The sequence below is a fragment of the Haemaphysalis longicornis genome, unplaced genomic scaffold (genome assembly GCF_048455015.1).
Source record: "Haemaphysalis longicornis isolate Haplotype H1 unplaced genomic scaffold, Haemaphysalis longicornis Haplotype H1 scaffold_6, whole genome shotgun sequence".
NCBI lineage: Eukaryota > Metazoa > Arthropoda > Arachnida > Ixodida > Ixodidae > Haemaphysalis > Haemaphysalis longicornis.
This window is the reverse complement of record NW_027526407.1, coordinates 28,254,389-28,278,868: the sequence shown is the minus strand read 5'-3', so window position 1 is coordinate 28,278,868 and position 24,480 is coordinate 28,254,389. Positions and strand designations below refer to the sequence as shown.

General features: G+C 48.5%; 1 protein-coding gene across 1 annotated transcript in view; it reads left to right on the top strand.

Annotated features, from left to right (window-relative positions):
* LOC144142389 (uncharacterized) overlaps positions 1-14,634 on the top strand; it is a 462,336-nt gene extending 447,702 nt beyond the window's left edge. Inside the window, exons 7-10 of the mRNA XM_077673870.1 lie at positions 43-114; positions 1,762-1,900; positions 7,508-7,612; positions 12,059-14,634. Of these exons, the coding sequence (XP_077529996.1) occupies positions 43-114; positions 1,762-1,900; positions 7,508-7,612; positions 12,059-12,902 (1,160 nt within the window). The 3' untranslated portion in view covers positions 12,903-14,634. The remainder of the gene's footprint in view (positions 1-42; positions 115-1,761; positions 1,901-7,507; positions 7,613-12,058) is intronic.
* The last annotated feature ends 9,846 nt before the right edge of the window (positions 14,635-24,480 follow it).

Here is a 24,480-nt window from a genome sequence, read left to right as displayed (position 1 = left end):
GTGTGCCCTGGTCCTCTGCTCATGCCTGTGCTTCCCTTCTAGGGACCCAGTGTCCTGCTCCTGCTCGGTTCGTCAGCAGTGCAGCGTCCCAGACGGGCGATGATTGTTCTCCAGGTATGGATGTGAACTTGAACTGTCTCCCTTGCTGTTCGTGTAGGTGTCGCACTGGCGTGGCTGCATTTCAAACCGTGATGTGCTCTGAAGCTCTGGTCTGATACCTTCACTGCCTGTGTAGCCCCCCCCCCCCCTTTTTTTTTTTCTGCTGAACTAAATAAACCATCATTTCCATCCTCTGATTGCACCGATGATGTACTACCGTTTTTTCTGCTCAATTTAATCCAATTGCCGTACAATTTAATCCAGGTACCAGCCAAGTTAATCCAAGCACCATCTAATTTAATCCACGTGCCAGCGAATTTAAGCAATACCGCAAGTTGGGCTAGTTGGTGCACGATTGAAAACTTCGAAGCGCACAAATAACAGCGACAGACAGGAGGGGCGCACAAAAGGGCTTAACCCAAAGTGAATTTAATCCAAGTGCCAACCAAATTAATCCAGATATCAGAAGAATATTCAGGAGTGTTTTGTGCGGAATTACGCTCAGCTTCGCGGACTTCGTTGCACGTGGTGTGGCAAAAACATGCCGTTTCTTGGGCCATGATGTGCAAAATGTCTTATGCACACAGCACAATGTACATTTACTAACACGCGCAGACCATTGGTGCCGCGTGCTGTGAGCTGATCGTCTGTCACCGCACCTTCAATAACTCACGCCAGAAGTATCATCTGCTCTTCGCGTAACAATGCCTTCAGAAGCTTTTTTGATAAAAACACATTACTGGAATGCCCTTTGCAGTCTGATCTTCAATTAATGAATGCTTTTCGTTTAGTATTATTTCTAAATTATAATCTTGTCTGCAAGATCGTCAGGCATGTTACCTGCTCACGACAGAAGTGTCGTCTGCTCGCGTAAAAATACGCTGGCATAACAAAACTTGAGCAGTCAATACCTCTGACGATCTCGTAGATGAGCAGCACACGGCGATAACGGATCAAGCGAGTCCACTCTCCTGGTCTGCAGGTGTTAGTAAATGTCCATTAAGCTGCGCGAATATGATAATTTGCACATAATGTATCAAGAAACGCCACGTTTTTCACCACACCACGCGCAAAGAAGTCTGGAGAGCTGTGCCTAATCTCACAAAACACCCCTGAACATTGTTCTAATAGCTGGATTAATTTGGTTGGCAATGGAATTAGGTTGGTTGGCGATTGGATTGAATTTGTTGACACCTGCATAAAATTACATGGCGTCTGGATTAAATAAGCTGACGCCTGGATTAAATTGAGCGGGGAAACCTGTAGTGGTAAGCCAGCATTCTCAGTTAAATTCAGCTGTGTGCCCTTTCACACGCAAAAATGACGTGTAGCATTTTGATGATCTGCAGCTGGCCTATATGTCCTTGGCACCTTTCTTGATGAATTGTGCAGCAACTTTAAGTGTTTCTGTTCTGACAGCCATCAAGTTCAGTGCTGCTTGAGGTGCTGCTTTTTCTTTGCAGGCTCATTTTTTTTTTTAGACCACTGTGCTTCTGGCATGGTAAAAAGTGCGAAAGAATGGTGACTTGAGTCTGAGCAAACAAGCTGAGCCATTAGACGAGCTTTGGGGTGCTGGCCACCATTTTGAAATGGGCCTTGAAGTTTGCGTGTGGTTTCAGAGCATCCTCTTCTTTCACGGCTCTGCCCTTCCGGTACTCCCAGGTGCTGAGTCGGATGGCTGCTCATTGGATGCCTCTCTCGAGGTGCTCTGTGGAAATCCCGCTTTTCGAGGCGGTGGGGACGGCGCAGTGGATGCTTCGGAGGAACAGCACAGCTGGGCCTATGGCACTACCCACACCAGGTGAGTCCGGTTGGCTGCTTACTGAACAGCTTTTTCTTTAATGATATGCTTGTTCTAAATACATTCAATAGTACCCGTGGTAAGAAAAATAAGTGTGTTTCAGCTCTTTCAGGGCGTTTTCTCAAGCCTGAAGTCTGCGTTTATAGCAATATCCTTTTGGTGCAGAAACATCCCCGCCACCCCTTTGGTGCCACCCAAGTACTCATCTCTCACGTTTTAATGTTGTAGGGTTAGTGAACTCGGTGGGTCGAAAATCCAGCCTCTCTGACGTGCAGATAGCACTGAAAACGGCCGACGGAAGGGAGCGCAAAAAGGACCATGGCCAGTTCGGCTTGCTCTTGCTACTACGCTTTTGCAGGTACTCTCTTGGTGCTACTTAAAATACATAAGGCACAAAGTCCGAATTGCGAGAAAGGCGCACAGGGCAGACGAAACACCAGCGTATAGGAGCCCAGGACAGCAAGCCTAGTGTTTGAGCAAAGCCAGGAATATTTAAAAAGAATGAATGGCACAAAACAAGGGAACACAGGAAGAAGGGTATGAACAGGCACACTGCTGTGCCTGTTCATACCCTCCGTCTTCTCTGATGGCACTCAAAATGGCCGATGGCTCAGACAGTAAAGAAACAGGGTAGTTGAGTTGAAGAGAAAGTTGGGGAGTTTGGGTCTGGACAGCATTCGAGCCAGGGACCTTTGGAAAGCACGGCTGGTGCGCATCACCAAGACCACCACAGCTCGGCAGACTTGGTACAGTTTTGATTGATTGTGAGGGTTAACGCGACGCAAGCGATGAGGCGGGCCGTAGTGGAGGGCTCCGGATTAATTTTGACCACCTGGGGATGTTTAACGTGCGCCGAAATCCCGTACACACGGGCATTTTTGCTTTTCGCCTCCATCAGAAAAGCGGCCGCCGCGGCCAGGAATTGCACCCGCGACCGCGTGCTCAGCAGCGCAACGCCTTACCCACTGAGCCACCGCGGCGGGTAAACTTGGTACAGTTTTCATGCAGACCTGGTGAATGCACTGTGGCCTTCAACTATTGAACCTGTGCTGCCTGCATGAGTAGCTTAGTGTGATAATTAGAGGTGCAGCAATTAGGCGGATAGCAGAGTGCGTTCCCACTACTGTAAAATACCAATCAAGTGCCACCGTCCCGTAATTTGAGTATTTCCAGTTTTCGCGTACTGTCAGACTAGTGCCCCCAGCTCCCCCAACCACTTTCCGATGGCCCAAACCAGTGAAACTGAAACCGCCCAGGCACTCTTTTCACTGCACTCTTGTCTAATCCAAAATCCAATCCAAGAACACACCACATGCCGTGAATTCCGCACACGCTCGCCATTTTGTTATTGTCATCTGACAGTGCCGAATGTGCTTGTGACTTCGGAGCAATGGTGGTTCAGGACATTCATGTGTATACAGATCAGAAAATTGAAGTCGTGTAATGGCATTGCCACGCCTGAAAAAAACATACACACGACATCTCGCCACTTCAGCTAAGATCGTAAGAGGACATGCGAGTGGGGCAGAGAGTACGAGAGTTTCCCGCAGCAGAACTTTGGCCAGGCTAACCTTCGGCGAAAGTGGACAGACGGAGCGCTGGTGTTCAATGAAGGAATGGATGACACTCTTGTTGAGTGTCACGAACTGGAAAAAAGCACAGGGCGTGTTGTGGGTAACAGGCTTCTGTCGGGAGAAGTTGTTCAAATAGTGCACAGCTTTGTTGTGCGAAGCGGTACACCAAGTGGTACACCAAGTGTACCCGCTTGTTGTGCCAAGTGGGTACACCAAGCGATGGAAACACTGGTTATGCGTTACAATGTGTCGCGCTACTTACAAAACCCAGGAGACACCGGAACATTTCTTGGAGGCACTCTGCCGTGAACACCCTCCAAATACCTGAATACACCTTGTTCAATATCTCAGAAATAGACCAGGCAATGGTTAGAATGGATTCTCTGGCTAATAGGACCAATAATGTAGTTGCCGAGAACACCTTGTAGTTGCCCCAAAAGGGGCTTAACGGTCTTACTCATCTTTATTAAAAATGTGTTTCTCTCGAGTGCACTGCATTATTTTAGATGCGAAGCACCTCTTGCTCGGGGCTGTGTCTGTCGGCGTCCGTCCGCACCTCTCCCCCTCTCCCCACCAGTTGTGCGATAACGCCACTCTCCTCCTCTCCCTCTCTCCACGCCAGCTGTGCGATAGCGCGCGCGCTGCTCCTCCTTTCCTCCTCTCCTCCTCTTTGCGCGCCGTTCCCTCAGTTGCTGCTTGTCCGATTAACTGAATGGATGCCAACAATTCTGACAGCGAACTGGCTGGAACACTTTCAACCAGTGCCAGCCAGGTTACTCCCACAACCGCGAGCACCTCTGAAGACAAGGCTGCGCGGAGGAGAGCTCGAGATGCAGAACGCAAACGTCGACGCCGAGCAGCGGATGCCAAACTTCGAGAAAGGGAAGCCGCTTCAATGCGCCAGCGTCGAGCTGCGGATCCCACACTGCGAGAAAGGGAAGCCGCTTCAATACGCCAGCGTCGAGCAGCGGATCCCACACTGCGAGAAAGAGAAACCGCTCGAAGACGCCAGCGTCGAGCAGCGGATCCCACACTGCGAGAAAGAGAAGCCGCTTTAAAACGGCAGCGTCGCCAAGCGGATCGGGAGGCCGCTCGTCAACGCGACCGCGCGTCGAAAGCAGCCGTGCGCGCTACAGTCGGCGCCGACGGACGTTTCAAGCGCAAGTTCCTGGACCGGAGCTTCGGACATAGCGGCAAGGTGTGTGACAGACTCTGGTTGCTTTGTATCACCACATAGTTCCCTTCGGGGAGATGGTATAATTTTTTTCTTTTCTGGGGGGTTTAATGAACATTTTTACGCTTCCATTTTGAATTATGGGGCAGTTCCGACCAAGGGCCTTCTCCCAAAATTCTCTGAACTATGCCCCCGTTGAGGGGGGGGGGGGCTTGCTTGGTATTTTATGGTGGACGTTCTCTTCGCTTGGTGATGCCACCGTGGGTGTGTGCTGAGCCATAGTGAGAGAAGAACAAAGGCGCAAAGGGAAAGGTTGGACCTAGTGACTGCATTGTTACCGAGAAATGTGTGTTAGATACACGCACTGAGGTCTGCGTAAGGTGTGTGAGCACGTAAACGGCAGAAGTCGATATTAGAGGAGTGGAACAGTGCATCCTAGCTTAATGTACTGTTCATGTAGCAGTGCAAACATGGGTGTGTGCCAAATCATGGTAACTTAGAGAAGACGAAGGAAAAAGTGCAAAAGATAAAAGGTGATAGTCAACAAGAAAAAACATTCAGGAATAGGACACTGCTGCTTTCACAATCACTACATTATAAAGGGTGCCTGGCTGTCGGTGTAATTCTTTTTGTAGTGAAACAACTTTCCAACAGAAGTTTGGCCGATAGTATTGCCTGCACCGCCCTTGTCGTTACAGGAACCGGTAACAGCACTAGGCCTGTGGTAAGCTTTGCAACAGTCGTGGTTGCAAGCAATTCATGCGGGAGAAAGGCAGCGCACGGCTCTTATTGGGGAAACCAGAGGCTGGGCTGAGCAATGACGGATTTTATGACACCATGTGTTTCTCTCCCTGTACAATTATTTTGATCGCATCACCACTTTTTAGGGGCACTCATTGTGGCGACATTGTGCTGCATGGAGAGAGAAGAAGAATGGACTGCATTAGCTGTTGCTGAGTCGCAAACCATCAAAGAAAACAAGCATGGCCCGGGCTGGTAAGGAAGCCGAGAAAGAAAAAAAAAACAGGGGGAGGCAATAATGGAGGCAAACTACCTAGTGGTGAAATGGGAAGGGACAGCGGTACAAAGCAGCAAAAGAAATAAAGCCGGAAAAAAACAAAACTCTTTAATACCCCTGTCACACGGGCACATTCAATCGCAATCGAGTTGATCCGGATCGAGCTCACTCCGGATCAGGCGCTGCTACGCGGCTGTTTCAATCGCAATCGAGCTCGATCCCGCTCGAACTCAATCCTGGTTCCTCAAGTGTGATCAAGGCTTCCAAGCGCAATCGAACGAAAGCGGCGATACTCTCGTCCCCGCTCAGTAATGGCACAGAAGGTAACTTCAACTAACGCCAAATACAGCATTTATTCGAATATAAGGCGGTCACGATTATAAGGCGAGGGGGGAGTTGAAGGATCCAAGAAAAAGAAAAAAAGTTTGCACAATAATATAAGGTGAAATAACGAAAAAAAAAGGCAACTAAATTCCCTACCTTTCGTCAAAGCAGACACCAAGTATCCATGAACTATCTGCACACAACGATATTTATTCGGAGCGAGACGGAAGTGCAACTTAGAAACTGTCTTCAGAGGTGGTGGCATCCGAATCTTCCTTGTCACTTGCGCACTCAAAGAGGTCATCGTCCTCGGCGGCGTCAAGAGCATTTGAAATGCAGCACTTGTGGAACGACGTCTTTTGTTTGCGCCAACGACGCACGTTGTTTTCGGGAACGTCAAACTTTCGACCCGCCGCGCAGTTTCCAGTGACTTCCGCCTCTGCTATGACTTCCCTCTTGAAGGCTGCATCGTAGTGGCAACGACGATTCACCATTGCGCTGGTCGCGTGAAACAAGCACAGAGAAAGAAAATTTTGCAGCGGGGACTCCGAGAGCTCTAACAAAAATGCAAAATGGCGTCCCGATTTGTTTACAAGCTTTGCGGCTACTACTGGCTCAGCTCGTTGACATGGTCGAAGGCATCTGCTGCCATGACCTCTGCTGTATTGCGAACTATTCAATACCCTTGCAGTTGCGGAAACTTGGTAATTACTATCTGCAACCTGCCTTTGTGTAAAATTTTATGCGTTTTATTCTGAAATCTCTTTGTTACATTTCCAACAGTGTCGGTGGGCTCTTTTGGAAGCTTGGAAATGGTTGGATGGTGGAAACCAAAATTGTCACACCAAAATCGGCATATTGGGATACTGAGTCTCAAATATAAGGCGGGGTATGACTTTGAGACCGCACCTTTTGGAAAAAAACCTCGCCTTATATTCGAATAAATATGGTAACTTGACCCAAATAAGCCTGCGGTAACATTTACATAGTTACATATACCTACGACCGCGTGAAGTTACCAGATACCACCCGCCGCGGTGGCTCAGTGGCTAAGGCGTTGCGCTGCTGAGCACGAAGTTGCGGGTTCGTTTCCCGGCCGCGGAGGCCGCTTTTCTGATGAAGGCGAAAAGCAAAAACGCCCATGTGTACGAGATTTCGGCGCACGTTAAAGATCCCCAGGTGGTCGAAATTAATCCGGAGCCCTCCACTACGGCGCGCCTCATCGCCTGCATTGCGTCGGCGCGTTAAACCCTACAATCAATCAATCAGTTACCAGATACCGGCCGCAAGTACATTGTTAGCGCCATCTGGCGTACACGAGTGCAACCGGTGCAACTTCTCGATCGCGATTTAAACGTACCATGTAGCAGCGGCAGTGCATCGAGTGCGCTCGAAAACTCGATCGCGATTCACTTCAATTGCGATTGAAAGAGCCCGTGTGACAGGGGTATAAATGCCAATTGGATGCCACTCAGTGCTCCATCAAGTAATTCCGCTTTTTTTGTCCTTTCCTGCAGCGCACCGGTGTTCGAGGCCGGGGAGAGCAGCAGCCGCATCTCGCTGCCGCCAGACGCCGCAGCGGCCCTCTCTGCACAGGCCCAGGCATTGCTGGCGCAACAGAGGTGCGGGCTTGGGTTTCCATCTCTGCTTTTGGGAGCCGTTTCGCTGCTGCAGGTGCCCACAGCTTTTTCTCTAAGTGGGCCGTTTAAATTAGGGGTGTGCAAATGTAATTTTTCAATACAAACTGAATATGATTAAGGCAGAAAACTGACTTCAAATATCGAATCCAATATCAGATATGTTTTTTACCCTTACAAAATAAATGGTTCGAACAGAATTTCAGTGCAGTGCAGCAGGCTAATTAATTAGACCTGTAATTATGCGCTCGTTACAGATTATCATGCAGGATAAAAAATTAACTGCTCCACGTGCTTAGAAATCATGCACGTTTTATGGGCCGTAAAACGAATGCAAAAAATAAGAGAATCACAAATGTTCTTGAAGTACAAGCCATTGACAGATGGACAAAATTCATTTTATTTCGCACTAGGTCAGCTCACGCCACCTGCAAGTTGCGACATACAACGTATGGTTGCATTTACATGGTTGCGAAAGAAGCACAGCAAACGCAGTTCCTATCGCATCAACTTCATGTGAAGCGCACACTGGCTGCGCTCTGAAGTGGCAACGAAATCACCGCATTATCTCACCGCTGCGCTAGCTCGCTGCGATGCAATTCTGCGCTGTGCAGCTATGTAAATGCAGTTGTGACGGGCCCTTAAAGGGCTGGCTCACTGTTTCCCCTGTGGGTGGGTCCACGCCGACTTGAGAGGAAAAGAGGCACAGACATGAGCGGGTATGAACAGGTAACAGTTATGTTTCATCAATGAGGGCTTAAACAGTGTCGGCTCCCTCACCAGTCTCAAGGACGAGGCGGTCGTTGGGCTCCTGGTCAGGTAGAAGCGTGCCAGGCGGGTGGCAGGTTCGGGGCCATGGAGGCGAGATCCTTCGCTCTGGCGGCCAAGTGCACGGGAGGCACCCGCTCACCGGTGGATCGGGGGCTGGAGCGCTCGAGCCGGGGAACGCGTACTCCACTGGGCTGTGCAGGTGGTCTCGGAGTGCAGCTGCGGGCCCACTGGTCCGCGTTGGCGGAAGGTGCAGGGAGCGGCGCTCTTCCCCGTCTCGTTCTCGGGGCGGAATGCAGCAGCGCGCTATCGGATTTCTCCTGCGGCGGGTTCCTCCAGCCGAATCGCTTGGTGTCAGGTGGAGAAGGGGACCCCGGGGGCTTGATTCGACTTCTTATGCCCTCCGCGGGTTGCAGAGGTGGCGCGTTGGGGAACAGAGCAGGTCCGGCCGGTCATATTTCGCACCCCGCGCGTACGTGACGCCATCACCAGTGTTGCGGGTGCTTCAAGGCTGGCTCCCCACAAAGTGCGGCATTGTACGCTCGTGGAATGGTACGAAAGGTGGCACCGGTGGCAACGACTGAACGTCACACAGTCGGTGGTTGCAAACCAGGCATTGAGGCCATCTTTGGAAACTCGAGGTCGCCTAGACTTATAAACATGATCAGTGAGAGGCTGTCGGGGAGCGGTGATCCTTTTACCTGTAGAAAGGGGCACAATGCGCGGTAATACCCAGAGTTCCTTGATATAGGAGGTGCGAAACTTCCCATAGGCCGCATGCATCAAAATGTGGCCCCGCGATTTGTCCACTGTTTTGGATTTTTTCCGTACGGTGGTGCCATCTGTTGATTATAAAACACACTATACAACATGGCTCACCGCTCGATGACCTTGGCAAAAAATGGTATTTGTGTGCTTACGTAAATTTGTTGTGCCAAAGAATCCAACGGTGTTCAACCACGCAAGTGTTTTATGTGCATTCGAACCAAGAGTAGTAAAAAAATGCGACCGTGGGCTCAACAAGATGCATTGTCGTCTGCGCAGTGTCGTCTGCTGCATGTCATCTGCGGTCTTCCGGTGGCAAAAAAAAGAGTTAAAATTTCGCTTTGACGGCTTTACACAAGCTTGAAAGGATTATTTAGAGCCACTTGATCAGATGCTGGCTTAGTTTTGGCATACAGTCTGATGTAGGCTGAGCGCCAACTGCAAATTTAGTGCTTCAGGTTGGGCCTATGTTGTGCCGGAGTGTTCGCACAAGCGCCAATCGGTCAAGATGCAGAAACTGTCGCAACAAAAAACCACAGTTAAGGAAGCACTGAATAACATAGGAGAGTACAAAAATAAAAAAACTATGCGCCTTGAAAATAAAGTTGTCCGTTAAATTGTCAGGTTTATCAATTGCTGTGTTTTTAGGGTAGTGCTTGTGGTGGCCACGGTGCCACCACAAGCACAATCCAAAGCGGGGGGGTTCCAGGGGCAGCACGTTTTTTGAGGCAGAGTTTCCCAACGGCCTGCATCGAAGAGCTCTGGGTACTACCTTAGCTGCTTTTATCTTTTTTTCTGGGTGAAGCAGGGGCGCTGCTATCTGCAAGCTTACTTTATCTTTTGCTGGCACAAGAAGCGCTTGCAAGGCCCTGGGGAGCTCCATACCCCCGCACATGAGCGACCTTTGCGCCTTGCCTGCACGTACCAAGACCTGTTGTTGCACATCTTTTTTTATTGGTGCGTGCCCACATGCGTGGGCGCCCGCACCCTGGTGGTGTGTAACACCTGTCAGCCAGCATACAGATGCCTTCATGGGGGGTGGCATGTTTCACTAGTTGGGCGCTGCCACAATTTTTCACATTCCTCGACACTCTACTCACGCAAACATGCGGTGAAGGTTGCACCGCTACATCGATAACGATAAGTGAGCACTAGCGCTGTTTCGTCTAGTACTCGGGTCTAACACGTCTGAGTTTGAGGTGTATTTTCTGAAAAAAAAAAAAAAAAGGCGTGTTAGAATAAATTAGGAAGATGAGCACCACACACATTATACATTACTCGCTCGACTTTTCCAGAATGTTGAAATGTGACCGAATATTCTGGAACTTCCAAATATGCATTTTTCGAATCAAATACACTTCGATTAAAGAGATTATCTTATTTGTATTTGAAATTTCGAATATTCGCACACCTCTAGATTGAATCTTTGCAGTTGCAAGTTGGGCGAGTTGGTGCGTGTTCATACTTAATCACAGTACGAAAGACAGGACAGACAGTGGAATAACCACAGGACAGAGCCTGTCCTGCGGTTATTCTACTGTCTGTCCCGTCTTTCGCGCTGTGATTAAGTGTGAATCTGTACTATAAAAACGCGACGGGGCCATCCGGCGGTGAGAGCAGCAAGGCAGAGATGTCGGTCGTCAGAGGCAGGAAAGGAACTGCGAGAGGGAGGAAGTGATGCAAAAGTGGACTATTGTCACAACAAAAGGCGGAACCAGAGGCTGCGAGAAGCGGCGTGGAAGGGAGGCACGCCACTGCTTTCTTTTGTAACTGCTCTAGGTAAGGAGGCGAAGGCTTTGGCCGACTGGATGGGTCGAAAATTGGGTGTTGTCAGGGCCAAGACGGGGCACAGCAAATGGCCCTTGGCTCAGGAAAGATAGTGCTAGCAAATGAAAGTAATTGAGTTGGGTTCTTTTGGTTCCTGATGGAAGTTGAACCGAGGGCTTTCGGAATGGGAGATATGCATGCATGCTCAGTGCCACCACGTCTCAATGGCTGTGGCTGACTCAGGGTGGCCTAATGATTGCGTTGTGGCCTTTGACTTGGAAACGTGTTAGTGACATGTACTAAGGCCTACGTGAGAAACTTGTGCATGCTAATTACAGAAGTGGCAACTAGGCGAGTATCACTGTACATTTTTGTAAGAGCCATGGTGTAGTCTTAACAAGGGTGACTGGCCAGGGCTCTTGGGCATAGCAACAGAGAACTTGATTGGCTATGGGGTGTAAAGCGCTGAAGCCAGACAGGTTATGAGGCCCGTTGTAGTGGAGGGCTCAAGATTAATTTTGACCACCTGGGGATCTTTAACGTGTGCTGAAATCTCGTACACACAGCCGTTTTTGCTTTTCGCCTCACATCAGAAGAGCGGCATCTACGGCCGGGAATTGAACCCACGACCTCGTGCTCAGCAGCGCAACACCTTAGCCACTGAGCCACCGCAGCGGGTGCAGTTCTAAGAGTTAGGTTATTTGCATCTCTTTTTAACATTCTGCAAAGCCTTTGGGCCAATGTTTACGGGACTCCTTTGTGGTTGATGCTGAACAAGCGGCATGCACCGCTCTGCCAACCCAGTGGTGTTGCGAAGTCATACAGTGCACCAGCCATTCACAATTTGCTGCAGATTTGCTCCAGTTATGGTAATTTTTATTAGTGTAGGGGAGAAGGGGGCTAATGCTTTCGTAGAAAGCAGTTTTGTGAATTCTTGTGACAGGCTTGCTTTTGTAGCTAGGTACATATGAGGTGTCGCACCCTGCCTGTGGCTCTTACGGTGTTGTGCAAAAAATTGTTGCATTCGTTCACCGTTGCAAAATTTTTAGGTCTAGATGCAGTGGCTGTGTCCAATTCGTGTGTTCATGTTGCACTTAACCGTTTCCTTTGTGTCCGATTCTGTCCACTCAGGCAATTTTTCAATGACCGCGAGGCAACACAACTCGAAAGGAGCCTCCAGGCTTTCCAACCGTGCCTTCAGCGGAACAGCCAGACTGCACACTCGGCCGTCACGGAAAAGGCGGGGCCCCACGTCTGCCTCGTGTGCAACAAGCACTTCCTGTGGAAAGGCAACCTCCAAACCCATATGAGGCAGCACACGGGAGAGAAGCCGTTTGCCTGCCGATTCTGCCCCGAGTGCTACACGCGCAAGTACAGCCTGCAGCAGCACGAGAGAACCCACACGGGTGTGAAGCCTTACACGTGCACCGTCTGTCACAAGAGCTTCTCCCGCAAGGCCTCCCTGATTAAGCACGATACAACGCACTCTGGGGAGCGGCCATTTGCGTGCAGCGTCTGCGACAAACGCTTCGCCCACAAGTCGGACCAGGCGCGCCACGTCCGGGTCCACACGGGCGAGAGGCCCTACGTGTGCAAAGTGTGCGACAAAAAGTTCTCGCAGAGGAGTAGCCTGGCCGCGCACGAGAAAACGCACGGAACGCATAAACACTACACGTGCAACGTGTGCGATAAGCAGTTTTTTTACAGGTGGTCCTTCGCGATGCATGAGAGGATGCACTCGGGCGAGAGGCCGCATGTCTGCGGTTTCTGTCAACGGAGCTTCGCCTACAAGAATGCCCTCGTGAAGCACGAACAGCGCCTGCATGCGGTCATCAAGCCCTTTGAGTGCACCACCTGTGAGACGGGCCTTCTGGCGAGGGAGCAGTTTGTGGCCCACATGAAGCTTCATGCTCTTCAGAAGCCTAAAAACCTTGAAGTAGTACTCGCAAGTGGGGCCTGGGGTACTGACGAGTAGTGCGATGCAGAACTTTTAAAGGGGCCCCGCAACAGGGCCTTTTGGCCTCAATGGTGTCGCCATGCGCCGGCTTTTGTAGAACTGCAACTAATCACGTACTAGTCGAACCTTAGTTCAAGACATTTGTTGTGAATGTAAAGCCACCAGGAAACTGGAAAAAAATGCATTTTTTTTAGTAAGCTCACGCCTTCAAGGGACCCAGAAAAGCTTTGTGAAGGTGGCAACCAAATGCATTCAGATGGTAGAACACAACGGGGGATTTTTGAGCCAAGTGGGAGCCCCATACGTTGTACGGATAATTTGTAAACAATTTGTGAAGATCGCCTTTCTCAGCCGATGAGCGCGCCGCCTCAGCGAGCCGAGTGCGGCTGATGCAACACCGACCGCGGCTGACGCAACAGCGAGGTGCCCCCCTGATTTGGCCGATCGTCGGTCGCCGGCAACGTCACTGCCATTGGCTTCCGGCTGCTCTTCCTCCTTCCTGCGAGATCCCGAGGCAAAGGCGGGTCCGCAGCGATGGACGCGTGCCTAGGCGCAGGAATGTAGCTAGCGCAGAACGGAAATCGAGTGTTAGATGTCACATGGCTATTCCCAGTGTTTCCAGCTTCTGTGAAAGAAGCAGAGATGGAGGAGGAGTCGATCGGCAAGGGGGGAGAGGTGCACTTAATTGCTTCTGGCACCGCTAATACTAAATGTAGATCACTAATTCCAATGGCATTGCATCGCTATAGTGGTAATATGCGACAATAAAGGCCTTTTGTAACTTTTACAAAAGGCTTTTCTGGGTCCCTTTAAATGTGGCATTCATGTATGTGTAAATGGTGTACAAAAGAACGTTTAGTGTCGATGGCTCGGTGATTAAGTATGCTATTGAGCAGCTGCAACACGACAGCTACATAAATTTTTTAACCAGAAGTCTCACAGCTTGTAGCAATGTAGCGGGCATAATGGTAGCCCTGTATTGCCCGTCTTGAAAAAAAAAGCAATGAAAACTTTATCGAGTCAATAACTTGACCAATGCCTCTTCACTTGTGCCGAGCTGCAGTTAGACCTTTCGCCTTTGTTGTCTCAAAGTATAAAAGGATTTGAGGGGGTCGGCAGTCTAATGCAGATTAGCTACGTTTTCCTTATTGGTAAATTAATCATTTAGCACAGCACTGTGTGGACTGACGGCGAGACAGACAGGACGGCTGCCTATTTTCGATGTTTTCCTTGGCCTAACTAATGTTGTCATTGTGGATTAGCTAATTGCTGGGGCGTGAATTGGACTCCCTGCAGAAGTGCAAGTAACATCTGCTTAGTTAGCCTCAGTCGACACAGATGAGCAAGATCCAGCCAATGCATGTGAAATGCACAATCATAGTACCTTCTAGTATGGTGCATTTGAGTGGAAATGCCCACTGCTCTGATAGTCGAGCAGTTTCCTGCATTGGGCAGGAGTTGGTCACGTATGATAACTCAATTAGTGGGCAAGAAATGCTTATCCTCTATTTTTTGTGTATTCATTACATGTCTGGCTGAGGTATTTACTGTTCCTTCAAACGATCAGGCACCAAGCCCTTGGATTGTGCATGGATGTAGATTCAGCTGTGACATGTTAAATTGTCTGCCAAGCTCTGCGGTGCCCATTTCCAACAAGCATGACGAATGTAACTATAGTAGCAGATTGGTTAAGGTAAATGCGCTGCCATAAGAAAACTGAATATATATATAAATTCGGGCAACGATGAAATGCTCCCTTCCTGTTAGACAATGACGTCATAGTTCCAGCGTTTTCCATTACAATTGCACCCCACAATAACGAAATTGGTGAGAAAACCAAGAAATATCGTTACCACGGAATAACACAGTACGAAAGGAAAAATGGTCAGCAAAACATAAAATGAATGCCAAAATTCTCGTCAACTTGCCTTGGCAATCCTTGCCATGTAGTGAGCGCATGGATGTTCCTTCGCAACGCAGGAAGTAGTCCACCACGATGTCGTCGTCATGCATTCTTAGGGATGTCCGAATTGTGCCAAAAGCGTTCAATACAGCTCGCGTGTTGGTCATTTTTTCCCTAAAGCCTGCGCCCTTGTCCTCATTATTGTCCATTTCACGCACACTGCTCACAATAGCCTCGTCCGTCAGCTGTTCGTGCGCCACCACATTTTTGTCAGTGTGAATAAAGTAGTCGACACCAACGCTATTGTAAATTTTCTTGCTTAGGGAACAGAATGTGCCACATGCATCGCTGAGGAATGCAGCCACAATGTTCACGGCAGTAGCATCTGCATCATCGTGCACATTTTTATTTATTTATTAGAGTGGCGCTGTCAAACATTCATGTGGCATCTCTTGGGTGGCTTAGAAACCTGAATGGTCGAAACAGTTCTTGATCGCCGCTGGTCGTGTGGCAGTCCATGCTGTAGCCAGCATCTCGAGTGCCATAAGTGGGTTCACGGTGCCGTGCTTATGCTGCAAATTAAGCAGCATGTGCCGAATGAGTCATTCTCAGTATCTGCACTTCAAGCTTTGAATAAATTCCTGTTCAAGCAGTTGCAGCCGAGAATTGCAATTTGGTGGAAAAAAGAGCACGTGACCAGTAATCAGCTGAGCCTCAGTGGCATAGGCGTGCGCAGGGTTCTCGATTAGGGGGGGCGAAGTCTTACCTGAGCGCCCCCCCCCCCCTCGTGAACTCCCGACCTCCTCCCACTGAAGCCTTAACGGTCAGAACACAGTGGCAAGACGAGGCATTGTTATAAAATTTTTATTTCAATGAAATGGAATTGCAACACTACAAAATATTTCTGGGCAGAAGTTTTTACTTTCATGTGTAACATCGGCAAAGCGAGCAGGTCCCAGGGCGGATGCGGCATCAATTTCACAACACGCTGCTGAAAAAACTTCCATTCTTCCTAAAGCACAGAAACATAGTACACATCTGTCTTTTGTAAACTGCAACGTCGTACCCGTGCGTACCGCTCGAACGCTAGCTTTTGAAATTCGTAAGAATTTAAGAAGGTAATATTGTATTCTGAAATTCTTTTTACACGGCTATTTTGCTCAGTCACATTATTTGCGAGGAAAAGTAGCTGCAAATATGAAAATAAGTGATAACGTGTTTCTCACAGCGGCCTGCTTTTGGTCCCTGCCTTTCCGGGGCTGAAAGTAAACAGCTTTTGGAAGGTAACATGAGGGTTCTTCGGCTGCCATGATCGTGAAAGCACACACGCGGTCGACTCATAACCCTACGTGACAGGTTCAATTGAGTTAAGGCATGGGGCAAATTTGGCGCCCCCCTCCAGATTATTAGGGGGGCGGCCGCCCCCCTTGTGCGCACGCCTATGCTCAGTGGGGTGAGCACTGCAGTTGTCCATAAGAAGGCGCTGTGGTCGGCCTGCCTTCTGCATGTCCTCAGAAGAGACCTCAAGCCAGCTGGCAAATATTGTCCGGGTCATCCAAATCTGAAGTCTGCTGAACGGGGAGTGTGCGATTCCCTTTAAAGGACGACGAGGAGCGGGCGTTTGTCCTTGCCATCCATATTGGCACGCAATAGGATAGTTACACACAGAATACTATGCTTCCTTCTGCGGCATTTTTGGCTGTTAAAATCCGTAATCTTCGATGGGAGCATTCTATAAAACAAGGTTGTTTCATCAGCGTTGTTGGTGTCCTCAGGCTTGTATTGGTTGCGTATCTCTTGTGAGACTGCAACCAAGATGACGTTTCGGACGAGTTGGTGCTTGCCGGCTCTCTGGAGATTACCTTTGCCACAGTGTCTTGGCCGTCTTTAAATCAGTTTAGCCCCAGCCAGCATTGGCATGAAAGTTCTCATGTCCGAGAATGCTGGGGAAGTCCACTGCCTTATGCTGCAGCGCTTTGCCAGGTAGTGGGACGTTGTTGGCGTGTTGTTCGGTGAACCATGCGAACATGGCCTTATCGACGACTACGAATGCACAGACGTACCACTCCCAAGTGCATTCAAAATTGTTCTTCAACAATGTGGAGAGTGAGCTGCATGCGATGCCGTATTCTTCAGCGATGTCCATCTTCTTTTGTCCTTTTTCAACTTTGTTGATGATTTTCTTCATCTTGCAAAGAGTCAAAAACTTCCACTTCTTGGCCGGGGGCAGCATCCCTGCTGGCAGAAACATGCTGTCTATCGCTTTGCTGCGCACCGCGCGATTGCATGCACTTCACAAAAGCAGCACCACACGATCCGTGTGACAGTGCACGACACACAAAGTGTACTAGTGGCTCAAAGTCGGCGTAGTGAGACACACGTAGACACGCTTTGAGCACCTGAAAAAAAAAAACAGTCTAAACAATCAACAAGGCGGACATGGCAACTTCCGGTGCATGCAACTGCTTCTGAAAGCATGCAGATTGAAGTGTCCTGGCAATTTTCGTTATCGTGGGATTGCTGCCCAAAAACATTTCGTTATTGAGAGTTATGAAATACATGGGTTTCTATGGGCATTCACTGGGGATCTGAAAATGTTTTCTAGTCGTGAGAATTCTGTTGTTGAGAGATTTCGTAATTGCGGAGTTGAGCTGTGGTAACTTTTTCTGGCATGAGTGCATGTGTTTACTTCCTTCTGTATTTGCCTTTACTAAAAGGGAAGAGCCAATTTCTGATACAAACTGAATTACATTGAAAACCATCTCAGGGGCCCTTTAAGCAGGCTTTTGCCAAAGATATAGAAAGCTCAAGGTAACCGGAGAATGTACTGCAGTTATCCATGTTGGCTGGTGAACAGTGGTGGGACAACCAGTGCTCTGAATGCCTTGTTGGGCTTTGTGGCCAGTATTGCTTTCACGAAGACAAAAGGCCCGCTTAGCTTCTTGGCCAACTCTCCTTAGAAAAGATTATCATTTTTGGGAAGGGCTTGCATGAATGACGTGAGAGCCAGGAACCTAAAAACGGTTTATTGAAGTACCTCATATGCAGCATGCACCAGAAAGGCTTTATTTGAATAGATTATATTTCCACACAAATTACAAGAAGTGAAAGAACTAATGTACTTGGTTACTTTGAACTTTGCCATCAGCTGGAGCTATTATCGACTGAAGTTGACTTCAATCGAGAGTACGTAGTCATTCTTCATCCAGACGCTCTGCCTGAGAATCCACAATGATTATCGGGAAAGTTCTTAAACGGTTGGTCAGCCCGGCGTAGACTTTGCTCTTTGCTTTGCAGTGCTGCCTTGTTCCCTTCTGTCTTGCCGGCATGGACTGCAGTCTGTCGGCAGTGCATCCCTTGAACTGAGACTATCTAACCGCGATACAAAAATCAACAACCACCTGCTTTTTTTTTTTTTATTTTTTTTTTGCGAGAACGTTCGTTCCTTCGTCCTGAGAGGCAACAGTGAGGGCCACTTGTCTTCGTAAGCAATCCCGTGTGGTCACATTGAGCCCATTTGCCCGTGGCACCAGTGACAAGGAGTTCTCTTGGCCAGCTGATGCTGCAAAGGCCTCTGGGTCTTCCCTGTTGCCCTTGTGGGTTGTGTGACACTACCAAAGCTTGTTCTTTAGCTACTTGAACATGACCCTGCGGTTTGTAGCCTTTTTAAGAAATGAGGCTGCTGTTTGTACTGTTCTCATTCACCATTGCAAGATGGTGCGTGTCGGAGGGATCTACGGCTAGAGGAAGCCATTGCTACCTGTGTATCCACCCAGATCCTCAGTATGGCCTCTTGCGGCAGCTGCCAGTACGGGCATCCTTTATTATCAAACTCGTAAAGGACGAAACATTTTGCTTAGCCAGACCTTGTGGGGGCCTCAGCCCTCATTACCTGTCCAGAGATGATGATGATGATGATGGCTGCCCCTTTTCCTGAAAGACGGGTCTCAAAATTAGTGCATGGCCCCCTCATCTAGTCTTAGTGGAGCATAGAAATTACTGAAATTGCTGGGCAGTCACGTTACATACAGGCAAAATTTCAGTCGCCGCTGTTTGCCCGACACTTTTCCTGACATTTTTTCATGGCAAAATAAAGACAATTCCCAAAAGTTTCAATTTCAATGGTCATCAGTGCAGCGGAGTGACCTTGCTGGGCTTTGGCATGCCTGGCGTTTCTCCTTTCGAATATCTTCACTGCACCAACTTGCTTTCCACGGCGAATAAAGTTCCAAACTGCACCTCATTCCACAGCACTTAGTTGCAGGATCTTGTAAATAGTCCTCGCCTACCGAACGTGTACTCCCTCGAGCTCGAACTGTATTACCGTTCGTGGTTGCCTTGGAAACCAGTACGGTGCCAAGTTTCCACTTCAACTACCGTCAGTCTACTTGCTCCCGTGTGATGTTATCTAGTCGACAGACAGGGCCAATTTTAGGCTCCTGAAATTCGCTTCACATTCTACATTCTACCGTTTTCTACTCTCTTTTTTTTGTAAAGGCATCGACTGATTGTTCATTTTGTGGTGAACAGGATGCATACACTGTACCACCCAATATAGTTGGGCTTGTAGACATTTGTATGTAGAAATTGTATGGGAAAACATGAATGCGGGTACGATGTCTGTGAGCAGAGGTGTGCATGTGTATGTGGGTGACCTTGTGTTTGTGTGCTGCGTATTGTGCGTTGTTGAACATGTTCTTTTGGCGGCATGGTCATTCATTCGATATAATAAAGGGGAAAAAAGACCTACTCTGGCGTCTCATGTACCTCAAGCGAAGCAAGTGTGACACACGTAGGGCAACGTTACAATCTTAAAATCGAAGATTGTAGGATGCTCCAAATGAGCCGTATTTGTGGTTTTCAATTCTCGTGTTTTTCGTCTGCTGCCAGCAGTACAAAGTGGACTAGCAGCCTGACTGGGCCCATGAACCCTTGCATGTCGGTGGCAGTGTGACACAGGGAAATTAGAACCATTTTACACAACAGTTTATAACATTTCAAATAATGCGCGTCTTTTTCTTCTTTTTCACTTGCTGTCGTAGAAACCACCCCAATGTGTATTCCTAACTAAAAGAACAAGGGGACTACCAGTGAGGTGCTTTCATTTTGCTTCGAATGTGCCTAAGGTTTTCTTTGCACTCAATAATGGGGACATGTGCGGCCGATGCCAGCGGGTTCAGGAACTTCGAACGGTTCTGCCTAGATGTGCTTATTATTAATGAATTGTCTGAAAAGGCTGAATCAAGGGACAGAGATCATACATGCAGAGAGACAGACATTTGAGTAGGCCTAGGAAGTCTTTAATAACCCAAAAAATCAGCTGTCCACGTAGTCGCAGATCATGGTTAAGAGTCGGGTGTGGCACAAAGATGTAGAGAAGTGATCCAATGAGACTATCTGCTCTGTAATAAGACAAAATAATTTAAACTAAAGTTTAAAAATTCAAATTCCAGCTACTTTCAAGGCAATAGGAAATTTCAAAACCTATTGGGTATACATATGGAGTAAGCAGACGGTCCATATTCAGGCCCAGTCATAATGCAGTGATTTTTTTTGTGTACTGATTATTTTATTCAACCAAAATCCTCGAGTCGATATTTACCATCAAGCAATGTCGTCGACAGCACTCCACCGTGAACCAAAATTTCCCAGAGATGCAATAATCGACCACTTGTATCTTCCTTCAATGTGCCAGTGCATCTGCAGTGCATTTCTAGTTGAAGCCTCATGAACTTTTCACATATCAATTAGCAAACGAAAGCATTGATATTCACTGTAGGGGCTGTTTCGCACCACTGCCATCACGCTTGTAACGCCGCTCAGTAGTTCATCGGTAGTCCGGATTCTCGATGGTAAGACAGCATAGAGAGCTTCTTCAGTTGAAATTACAAAGCCTGTAAAACTGCTTAGGGTTTTAGGACGAAGGGCATTTCTTTTGCTCAGTTAGGCAAATTTTCGGTGAACGAGAGTTTAGCGCACCTTGGGGCGCTGTTGCCAAATGAGCGAGGGGTAATGCTTAAAAAACGCAATGATTTACGTTTCTTGTGGCTGCATTTAGCATTCGAACCTCTCTTCTCCACCTCTGACCATTTCAATTTGCCGGAGAGTTGGAATCTATTGTATTTGCCTGCCCAGAGCAGCTTTCAAACGATGGAGCTGCTTGAAGCTGTTCAGAACTACTCTGCATAGGCAAATAAAAGAGACCAACGATTTTGAAGTATGAAATTCTGCGTCTAAAAACACCGTTGCAAACTCTGTGCAAAGGCGAATTGCACAAAACACTACTGAGAAGTCGTTAATATAAGGGGGTTGTAATGGCCTACACTTTCTGCATGAGATCACCGTAGAGTTTCATACTAATAAATATAGTTCAGATTCAGAAGGGGCGCAAAGGCAACGTTGCAGAGAAAGTTATGTGGTGCCGGTGCAGTGCAGCAGCGTGGTTCCGCGGTGCCGTGCGTCACGGCTGCACTGTCAGCAGCGCCCCTGCGTGTTAACAATCGAGGGAGGTGCAGGCATAGTCGTCTGCTAATCATCCTCGCCTGTCGTCCTCTACAACTGGATGTTTACGGCCATCTGGGTTGCGTCGTACTGATCAGCGGCGACGCTAAGTTCGTCCTGCGTATCTTCGAGCTCGACGGACATTTTCACACGGTCGCCGCAACTGCCGGTAGCCGCCTGCCAACCCGCAACGACCAATGCTCACGGCACCGAATCGCTGCACCTCCTCCGTAGCCGGTGCAGCGGTTCTCTGCACCGCGGCGGCACCGCTGCTGCACCACGACCAATCGAGCGACGCGGTGCACGGCACCATTCCTGCAGCGGCGAATCGAGCGCTTTGGTGCAGCGCACCGTGCAGCGGTACAGGCGTTGCAGGGAATCGTCTGCGCAGGTCCACCACCGCACAGAATCTGTCCTGCATGGGTCCTGCACTTTTTTCGTCTGATTCTGCCATGTCTTTGCACCTCGTGCAGGGAAAGGAACTCGATCATCCTGCACTCGAAAATTGAAGAGGCGAATGCTGCCCCATAGAGTTTCATGAAACTTTGTGCTGCCCTCGAAGACACCACTAGTCCAGAAACAATCTGAAAACTGCCCGCGAACCGTCCGGGACTAATGCATCGAAGATACCCGCCCGCAGTAACGCAAAACCGAAACCAGAAATTCCAGGCGAAAGCATGCAAAAACACTTTTTTAAAAATATTGCATGCCTTTTTTTGCTTAGATTGTGTCTGCTCGATTACGAAAAGTTTCGGTGAACGAGAGTTTAGCGCACCTAGGGGCGCTGTTGCCAAATGGGTGAGGGGTAATGCTTCAAAAACGCAATGATTAAGGGCAAAGGCTGCTGCACCCCGGGGATCCTTTCCCCCGGGGTGCTCCAGCCTCGCCCGATGCGTGTTTCCGTCTCCAAAACGCTGTAACGCCAAAACTTCCGGTGACGTCACACAAAAATAAAAAACAAAAACAAATACGCAGAAGCCGCCTATGCATTAAGCAGTAATAAAGATAATCATAAAAAGTAAAAATATTGCTGCGCGTGTAAGCATTTGCATCGAAACGTTTCACGCATTAACGAAAGTGGGGCGGATGCGCCACGAGCGCCTACTAGTGGTAAAAAGCACCCGTAAAAAAAAAAAAAAACAATGGCGTCGTCTGATGTGTGCGATTTGTCCACAAAGTTTGTGTAGGAACTGTTACGAATGTAGTGCATCATAAGGCTCTAAAGTCGTCTGCGCCGTGTGTGTCTTGCCAAGTCGTCATTTGTACGTGAGGAAGTCGTGGTGGGCTGTTTTTACTCGGAGCGTCGTCACCTATCTCCTGCCGAGAACGTCCTGGCTTCATTTGTTGCTGGTGTGTTGTGTGTCTGTAGCAGTTATCAAAAAAATAATAATAATAAACAGCGGGCGAGCGCGATCATCGTACAGGAGGCGATGGCGCGCTGCTTGTGTTTACATTCTCGAGTGACAATGGTTGTGATCGCATTGTTTTTCAGCAGTATGCCAAGCTTTTCACATGGACCATTTCAGTGCGGTTGCTTGCCCCGAGGCCCGTCGCCGAAGCTGTAATTAGCGATGTAATTATTAAGGGTATTTACGAATTAACAGTGAGCGGTAGTGGTATGGTAAAAATGCACACAGACTGCCTTCACTGCGAGTTGTGAGCCGGGAACGCTGTTTGGCGTTCCGCCTGGACGGAACGATATAAGCAAGGGCTTTCTCGAACTCCCCGTCACCTTATCTGCGCTTGATAAAGAGCGCATCCTGCACCTGTAGTAACTATTTTTAGTCAAGTTCACGAACAAAAACACAGCCTCCGAAAAATTTGTAGTTGTGGGTATTGTATTTCTGAAATGCAAGGGCGGAAAGTACATTGCACGATTTCTTTCTCAGCCAGCTAACAAACGGTGATATAATCGCAGGAATAATATTGAAATAATACTGCAGCATCTGAGTTGGGACCATTTTTGCAGGGGCCGTGCTCACATTTCTCGAAATTTCTATTTCCCCAGAACGCGTATGTGTCAAAATTGGAAGGTTAGCAGCAAAAGTAGATAAAGAGAGCGTTAAAATTAAACTGCACCTGTTGACTGTCATTTGCGAACGGTTTTGTTTATTGTCCGTACCATCTAACTGTGGTTCAGAGACCAGAGTCACGTCACTTTGTTGGTACAGTGTAGGGTATGGGGCATCTCATAGCACCATTCCCTAGTAGGCTGCATTGCAGGTGCTTAAAATATAAATTATAGCCTACATCTGAGAATGTAATTCCCAAAACCTGTGTCACCGAAATCGTGCAGGTGCCATTGACAAAACTTTTTTCACTTATTCTCTACAGCTCCAATGCCACTATCTACCACCAGCTCAGCTCCAATTTCTAAAATTTCAGTACCTGGCGACAGTGCCAGTGTTTCAGTAAACTACTTATGTACTTTATTGCCGCTTTCCAGTTTTCGCTACAATTTGCGTAGACTTTTTGTCCCCATTAATTGCAATTTTTGAGGTGAAGATGTGTGCTAGCAGTCCCTTTTTCTTATATTGATTTGATCAATCGTGTGGGGACACAAAAAAAAATTGCACTTTCCAGCCACCTCACTGCATAGAGGTGATTTCCTGTACAAGCTGGGTCAACTTTTCAAGTGTAGTCACACGCCAGGAGCATCTTCTAGTGGTAACAATGGCCGAGCACCAGGCTTGTACCTATTTTCTCAATAGGTGCCCGGCACCACCAAGGCACACGAATGCACATGGTGACTTCCACAGCTACGCTGCACACTCTACTCAGTAACCGCCTGTGGTAGGACATGCCGCCAGACTCTTCCTCCCTTCGGCAATGCGGTGTTGTAGAAGGCCGGGGCCCCACCAGATTGACAAAGGTCGGAAGCCCCTCGCAAGGGTAAAGGCAGCTTTCCAGGCGTGAGTCATCCTTTCAAAGGTCCGCACTCGACCAGGGACACCTGTACCCATTAAAGAAACCAGTGGGTGCCCGGCGGTGCGCAGATTCGAACCCAGTACTTCCCCCATATGAGGCGAGTACAGTACCTCTGAGCCATCGCTGATGAGGCATAGCCACATTACGTTTCTGCAGTGCACTGCAGAAAAGTTGTGTCCACGTAATCCAGGAACACATTGACCGCCAGACTCATAGGGTTTTCTGCAGAGGGTTTTCTGACACCAGTGCTTAAGGCGGTTGCAG